Source organism: Polypterus senegalus, chromosome 10, assembly GCF_016835505.1.
Source record: "Polypterus senegalus isolate Bchr_013 chromosome 10, ASM1683550v1, whole genome shotgun sequence".
Taxonomy (NCBI): domain Eukaryota; kingdom Metazoa; phylum Chordata; class Cladistia; order Polypteriformes; family Polypteridae; genus Polypterus; species Polypterus senegalus.
Window position 1 is genome coordinate 135,230,572 of NC_053163.1, and position 8,748 is coordinate 135,239,319.

At 38.4% G+C, this 8,748-nt stretch overlaps 1 protein-coding gene across 1 annotated transcript; it reads right to left on the minus strand.

Annotated features, from left to right (window-relative positions):
• Positions 1 to 1,653: 1,653 nt before the first annotated feature.
• Positions 1,654 to 7,308, minus strand: LOC120537677 (mast cell protease 1A-like). Its single transcript, XM_039766783.1, has 5 exons — positions 7,234 to 7,308; positions 6,859 to 7,018; positions 3,923 to 4,058; positions 2,134 to 2,358; positions 1,654 to 2,006 (listed from the first exon to the last, which is right to left on the minus strand). Exons 1-5 carry the CDS (start codon positions 7,283 to 7,285, stop codon positions 1,833 to 1,835), a joined length of 747 nt encoding a protein of 248 aa, XP_039622717.1. The 5' UTR covers positions 7,286 to 7,308; the 3' UTR covers positions 1,654 to 1,832.
• Between the last annotated feature and the right edge of the window lie 1,440 nt (positions 7,309 to 8,748).

The following is an 8,748-nucleotide window of genomic DNA, read 5'->3' on the forward strand; positions in this document are numbered from 1 at the left end:
GTAATAGAACCGTTTGGTTGGATAAATACAGGATACCTCGGGAAAACAAGAAATAATAACACCACTGATAACAGAGCTCAGCTTCAGATGTCCACCTCCTTCAATGGACAAGACCAAAAAAAAAAGAACTTTGCCTTGTGGTGCAGAGACAACAACCTGCAACTCAACATTAGCAAGACAAGAAAGTTGGTGGTGAACTTTTGATTTGCCAAGAAGCTTCTGAGACCAGTCACCATTGAGAATATGAGGTGGAAGTGGTACAGAGCTACAAGTAAATGGGGGTTCACATATATCACAACCTGGACTGGCCTAAAAACACAGTGGTTCTGTACAAGAGGCAGACTGGAGTTGCTAGAGAGACACAAGTCTTTTGATTTGTGCAGCAAGCTACTGGAAATGTTCTATCAGTCCAGAGTACTCAGTGTGGTGTTCAACTAGGCAGTCTCCTTAGGAAGTAACTTGAGTTCAAAAGATGCACAATACCTGAAGAAGCTTATCAGGAAAGCCTGCTCTATCATAGGACTAACCCTGGACACACTGGAAGCTGTTGTGGAAAAGAGAGAGAGAGATAGAGATTGGGAGCATGTGCTGATAACGCAATGACGCCCTCACTACATGATGAACCACCTGGATTGGGACCCAGCAAAGGGTGATGGTGGCAAAATTGGATGCGATCTTGAAAAACCTCCTCCACCCCCTCAAAGAGGTACTCGTGGAGCACTTTTAGCCACCCACTCATTCCACCACGGTGTGCTAAGAAGCACCTCTGGGGGACTTTTCTGCTCACTGCTATCAGGTAATTCAATGCTTCTTCTCAATATACTTGCCAAGTTTATTTGTATTTATTTAATTACTTCTAGACAGATAGATTGATTGATTGATTGATTGATTGGCTGTATTATCTGAGTCTGTATTCTTGTATTTTATGATTATGGTTTTGTATGCATCTGGATTTCCTCTTGGAATTAATAAAATCTAATCTATTCTATTCTAATCTAATCTAATCACGTCTTCCAATATTTCTACATTCTTTTATTTACTAGAAATGATAATGGAACAGGCTAAAACAGGTTGTGCAGCCCCCAGATTCATATGCAACCTACTACATATTTAAATGCAGAACAGAATCCAATCAAGGATATTAGTGAATCAGGGCTGTTTGCATCATACAAAAAAAACTAAAAGTTACAGTACCTCTTAGACATTTGTGATGGTCTGAGCATTCTTCTGTTCGTGGCTATAATGAAACTGACTCTCTTTCAATGGCAATGAGAATACTGGCAGTGTCTGCACCAGTTACCTTGTTGAGCAGATGTTTAGTCATGAAGGGGTTATGATGCGGCCAGACATTATCATAGTTTTATTATTTGCATTATTTGTGAGGAAAGTGTAGCTCAATGTAAATTAACTCAACTTGCTTGAATATAATCTTTATAATGTATAATAATAGTAGTAATAATAATAAATAATAATAAACTTGAAGATTACTTTAGACTTGCATATGTAGAATGTATTCCCAACTCTGAGCTTTACCACAACATCTGACATCCAATGTATCTTTCAATCTGGCTTGAGACAAGATAAAAATCTCATAAATACTGTAGTTTGAGCTCTAATAACGAGTTACACACTTCATGCCTTGCACTGCTGACTTTATTGAAGCAAATAAGCAGTTACATGTGCTGGTGGGTATGATTTAAGGACAGCGGTAAAGCTACCCAGCATTCTTCCATGTGAATGGACTCGCAGTGGTGAGAGAGTGTGATATAAGATCACTACTCAGCATCTGAGCTGGCAGACGTAGCAAACTCATCGTGTCACTGGAAGAGCCATCAAGCAGAAGAGCTGGCATTGATTTTCATTTCAATCCAGTCCCGGTATGCAGACACCCTTGTGTAGACGCTACTACCTGGATCTTCGCATCTCTTTTTGCCATAAGACACAATCCCCACAACTGTAGGCTTGTTCAAATTATCTTGACAAACCAGTGGTCCACCCGAATCTCCCTGAAATAAATTCATGTGATTTTATTTTGGAGAGGATATGGAGGAAATTCAATTGATGACTAAATAGACGAAGCAGATTAAACGTAACTTTCTTCTCATTTTTGTAAGGAAAGATATGTTTACTTACCTCACAGTCACCTTTTATTCCAGTGCCTCTTGCAAAGATTTGGGAAATAGATAGAACGTGTACATTGACGTTGACCTTCACCTCTCTCAGCACACTGCTGCCTTTCCCATTGGTTTCAGTTCTTCCCCATCCTGCCACATAGCAATTATTAGGGCTGAAGCCATCACCTCTCTTTGGAATGCTGATGGTTCCGACGTTCTGTTTGATTTTGGCACTGTGCTTCAGCTGTTTAAAATGAGAAAAATTCAGAATGAGGTCAGACTCTAGTGCCTATTGAACATATCCTGGCATATTTATGGATAAAAGATTTTTCTGGGCTTGTATTAAGGGTCTGGAATGTGATGAGAGGACATGTTTGAGTTTAATTCAACTTTTGGGAATCTTAAAGGCAAAGAAGATGGTGTGCTGCAGCAGATAGGCAGCATCGGAATCGGGAAATTAAAATGGCTACCAGGATTATTTGATAACTGGGGAGTCCAGGCTCCAGACCAAAATGGTATGGTGGGTTTCTGCAATAATAGGTGAGGAATGGTATGATAAAGTCAGAAAAATGCAACAAGTAACAGTATACCTGTTGACATGAGTGGGTGAACTTGACATGATATTTGGGGGAGCTCTGATCAGGTAAATGAGCTCCTGGAGCCAGGCTGGAAACAGTGTATGCTGTCTGACTTAGACTGGATGTGACAATATGGTCATTTTGAGACATCTCTCTCTCTTTCTACCTCTTCATTGCAGTATATGAGGTGAGACACAAAAATAACCGGATTGGTAAAAAAAAATATTTATTGATGACTTACAGCATTCTAAACATTGTCACCATCGATATTCTCCCCCTCCCAATCTCTACACCGCTCCAGACGTATCTTCCATTGATTGAAACAGTGCTGGAAGTCTTCTTGCTTGAGGCTTTTCAAAAAGCTTGCTGTTTCTGTCTTCACTTCATCCATTGAAGAAAAATTTGTTCCCTTCAGGTCACTTTTGATTTTCAGGAACAAGTAAAATTCATGGAAAGCTAAATCTGGCAAATAGGGAGGATGATCGAGGACAGGAATGTTTTTGTCAGTGAAAAACTGCTTTACAGAAAAAGCAGTACAATCATTTCAAACAATCTGATTCATCGTTTTGATGTTTTCATATGTCCGAGATGAGTGCGGGTGACCTGGACATTGAATGCCTTCCACATTTTCTTGTCCTTCCTTGAAAGGTTTGTGCCACTCAAAAACTTGTGTGAGAGACAAATTGTTATCACCGTACACTATTTCTATCATTTTATAAGTTTCTGTGGCTGTTTTGTTCAATTTTGCAAGAAGTTTGATGTTGATTTGCTGTTTGATTTTTTTTCACCTGACATTATAGCGGCAACTTGTGTAACGATTGTTGTGCTGACTGGGCTATTCACAAGATATACCTAGCCGGTCGGAGGTTTAAGGGGGCATGTAGGAGAGGATATAGTTCTATGATTCACGTTCGGACGACCTCCAGACGGTTTTCCAGGAAAGCCCCAAGCCCAGTCTGGTTATTTTTGTGTCTCACCTCGAATAGTCAAATGAATAAATAAATAAATAAATGGTTTTGGAAGATAAGCAACATAAAACTGAATACCACCCCTCAAATATATCTTACATAATGCTGTTCATGGGAATGTTTACATTACATATGTCTGAAATAAGCTACACACTCCCAGTCAAAGCTAAATTAAATAAAAGTATTTCCCTTCAAAATTTACTTTAACACAAGACAGGAAAGAAAACACACAGACAACTTTGGGCTCAGCAGTGACACTCACCTTCAGAAGCATGATGTCATTTACTTTGGTTATATTATTAAAACATTCATGGGGAATGATTTCCTTCACTGGTATCTCCTGCCAGGATTTTTCCTTTTTAGAGTGATTATGAGCCCCCAGAAGAGCAGTGATGGTCCTGTTGAGCAAAATAGAGCAGATATGAGTCAGGGAGGAGTACAGGGAGAGCAGTTCATGAATTTGACCAAACAGATCATCATGGAAATAGAGCAGTGACAAAAAAATAAATAATTATTGTAAAACTGTTCAAAGTTTGACTATTTTAAGAAGTAAAGAGAGAAAAAAAGAAAGCCAAAGCTGAAACATCCTACATATCTTTTCTTGGTTTTGTTTTTTAACACGGGTTGTTTTACTTTTTTTTTTTATATGCCTTTCATGAAAGCTGCAAAAAAGTTCAGAGTGAAAAGGTACTATAAACCAGACCTTGGCAAAAGAAGGGAAAAGTGTCAAAAACATTTAAGAATACAGTAGAATAAAATGTGCTAATAACTAAAAAAGCAGGCAATAAAAAATAAAAACGTGCTAATAATCAAACTTACACCCTGGCACACCCATTTAACTATCTCACAACATGTGTTTTGTGGGTGGTTCTCAAAGAGGTGGGGCCAGCTGCCAATCATCAACAGGAACCAACCAGGTGTCAATCCCAGCCAACACAGAAACAAACCCGGGCACACCAAGCACGCACTAGGGACAATTTAGGATCGCCAGTGCACCTAACCTGCATGTCTTTGGACTGTGGGAGGAAACCCACACAGACACAGGGAGAACATGCAAACTCCACACAAGGAGGACCCAGGAAGCGAACCCAGGTGTCCTAACTGCAAAGCAGCAGCGCTACCACTGCACCATCATGCAGAATGCAAAATGTGGAAAATTACAGAGTAATAATTTCAATTGGAATAAACAAAAGATTAAACAGTAAACTCCTCTAAACTGAAATGAATAATTAAAATAATAGCAACAGCAAAGAATCTGAAAAGGTGGAAAAATTCTAAATACCATAAAAAGACAAGTATCAAAAATGCAATAATATTAAAACAAAGCAGATAATCAACAAACAGAAATATAAAAGTGGAAAACAGTCTGCTTCCACTACAGAGAAGCACAAAGACGGCCGAAGAAGACAGGTTTAAAGGTCGTGAAAGAAAGTGAGACTGGGTACAAATGGTCAAAGAATTAGACTAGGAGATGAATGAACAAACAATTGAAAACCAAGCTGAAACATACTCTGGGAACAGAATTAAGGTCAAAATACTAGGAAGTCAAAGGGAGGACTGATCGTCACAGCCCAAAATGTTAAATCAAAAATCAAAGCTGAAAGTGCTATGATTTGCACAAGGAGGAAAGAGGATGGCCAGGAGTGGAAACGTTCACCAAACAAACCAAAATCAAATTCAGGGTTCTCTCCTATAGTTCATCAGCAACTGAAATGGCACAGTAATTTCACTTATCACCAAAAACAATATTGATAATAAAAATGAATACAAACTATAGTGCAGCACTTTAAAAAGCCCAAAATGGGAGCAGCTATAAAGAGCATATATAAGATGAAACATAAGACTGTAATACAGTCTTTTTATTGTTAAAATACTCAAACAGCCACAACTTTTTTAAATAGTTCCCCTGACCTTATTGTTTAAATGATAGCCTTTTTTATGTATTAGTATGGATACCCAGCGCTACCTACAGTAGCAGCATAAACTATATTTTGCAAAAAAACACAGCCTGTGGTATTTATGGAATATTTTGTTAATATACAATCTTTTACAATTTATTGTAAGTATATATTTAAATTAAGTTATAACATTGAATTATTAAAACATAAGACAAAGGGCTAGAGGTAACTAAAGGATTAGCTAAACGTGATTTCAAGCTTGAGCACGTGTGGTCTGCTTAACCCTAGAGGAGCCACCAGCTTGATTTTCCAAGGTTAGAATGAGGTAAATGAGTAACAAACACCCCTCTAGAAAGTGAGGATAAACTAATGGCAAAGCCTAAACATTACTCCTATGAAGTGTTGCTAAGATCAATAATACAATTCTCAAATCACCCCTATTAGCGAAGCAGTATTCAGGTAAATGGGGATGTCGAAAAGAGTCAGTTAATACTGGTGGCACTTGATGATTGGATGAAACAATAATGCTATGAATATTAAGTGTCAGATGACATGTATTAGATGAGGTAATGGTAGCAAGAAAGCAGAAAAGCAAATAAATTGTATTATTGATTACTCACACCATGACATTTGTGCATATCTATGTGCAAATAAAGAATTGTTCTGCATTCTCACCTGGTCTCTGGGAACAACTTCTTTGAAAATGGAGGAAAGTTTTTGTTACCGCTATATGTTTCTGTGTACAAATGGGGAACAGGTAAAGATGTTTTCAACAGTGAGGATTTGCATACTGTTCAGATGCAATTAAAGGCACCTGGAGGTGTCTAGATTGGGGGCACTGACTACATTTTGGAATGAAACATAGCCTGCTGCCTTCTCTCTGCATCAATGGGGAACCTGGGCAAAATTTGGTGGAGTTGATTTCTATACCAGATTAACACACCTACATGCACACTTATAGCTTTATCTATTAGATTTCTGGTCTTTCCCGTGAAAAGTCAAGCAAAATGACACCTTTTATTGGCTAGCTAAAAAGATTACAATAGGCAAGCTTTTGAGGCAACTCAGGCCCCTTATTCAGGCAAGAATAAGGGGCCTGAGTTGCCTCAAAAGCTTGCATATTGTAATTGTTTTAGTTAGCCAATAAAAGGTGTCATTTTGCTTGACTTCTCACTACATTCATAAAGGCTAACACGGTATAACACCCTGTTCTTTCCCTGTAATTTATGGGTCTAATAAAGGCTTTATGGCTACAAAACATGAACTACATAACAAGAGTGCTGGCTACTTTTAAACTTACTGTCCTTTGCAGTGTGCTGCAGTCAAGATGAAGTTTGGAAGAATGAGGAAACCACCACACTGGTATATCTTTTTATCACGTTTAATCATCAAGAAGGCCATGTAGGGTCGGCTGTGAGGTTTAGCTTCTTCCCCATCTATGATCTTGTCACCAGAGACACCTAAAAGGAAAGAAAGTGAATAGGTGATGATGGACATGACATGAAGAGTATCACCCAACATAAATACTGCACATGCTAAGAGAATAATAAACAGTTGTTTTCAGCTTAGATGTTCTACTAGACTTCCATCACATCTTTGCTGGTTTGCTTTATAAGCATCAGACTTTCTTTGCAGAATTAAATAACTGAAAGACCCCTTTCCTAAACCAGTTTACCTGCCAGTCCTACACAAACAGTGGTGATGGTAATCCAGTAAATCTGCAGCATGGCTGATAGTTTCTGTAGCTTGGCTTTGCAGTTCATGTCTTTATATTCAACGTGAGTGGTGGGAAGATGACATCTTGAAACCAACCACAAACCACAGAGCAGTCGATACACAAGAGAAGAATATTTTTTAAAAAAAGTCACCCTGCCCAATTACTGGCAGGTAAGTTTTAACCACTGAATAAATGAAACAGTGTCTTAAATTCATAATTGTTGGTAATACATAATTATTTAGATGTAGGCGACTCAGACTGAACTATAACTACAAGAAGAGCTCACAATGTGACGTAATGATTTCTGACAGAACTGTGAGATATATTTGTCTAATCCTTCTTGTCAACAACAACAACAAAATGTATTTACATAGCACAATTTAATGCAAGTAGTGTAGCTCAAAATGCTTTACAAGGTGAAGAAATTAAAAAGAAAAATATAAAAATAAGATTAGGAAATACTAAGTAACAAAGAATAAAGTAAGGTCCGATGGCCAGGAGGACAGAAAAAACAAAAAAAAAAAAAAACTTTTGGGACTGGAGAAAAAAAAAATCTGCAGGGCTTCTGAAGCCACGGGACCACCCAGCCCCGACTTGGCATTCTACCTTCAATTATGTTCTGTAAAAACATAGCAAAGTTTGAAAAACAAGTATAGAGCACTTAGGTCATCAGAATTATTTCATTAGCTACTTTCTCAATATTTAATCTGGACAAACTGCAAGAATCTCCTTTTCAACCCCAAGACCTGGTACTATGTTCTTGATTTCTGCCTTGACTGCACCTCCCATTATTTTACACTAACTGTCCCCTATGTACACAGTTCATAATTTAACAGGAAAAGAAAATCTTCTGAACCACTGTACAGAGCATAGATAGATAGATAGATAGATAGATAGATAGATAGATAGATAGATAGATAGATAGATAGATAGATACTTTATTAATCCCAAGGGGAAATTCACATAATCCAGCAGCAGCATACTGATACAAAAAACAATATTAAATTAAAGAGTAATAAAAATTAAGGTAAAAACAGACAATAACTTTGAATAATGTTAGAGTTTAGCCCCCTGGGTGGAATTGAAGAGTCAAATAGTGTGGGGGAGGAACGATCTCCTCAGTCTGTCAGTGGAGCAGGATGGTGACAGCAGTATGATGCTGAAGAAGCTCCTCTGTCTGGAGATGATCCTGTGGATGCAGTTGATTCTCCATGATTGACAGGAGCCTACTCAGCACTTGTCACTCTGCCACAGATGTCCAGCTTCATGCCTACAATAGAGCCTGCCTTCCTCACAAGTTTGTCCAGGTGTGAGGTGTCCTTCTTTTTTATGCTGCCTCCCCAGCACACCACCGCGTGGAAGAGGGCACTCGCCACAACCATCTGGTAGAACATCTGCAGCATCTTATTGCAGATGCTGAAGGACGACAACCTTCTAAGGAAGTACAGTCGGCTCTGTCCTTTCTTACACAGA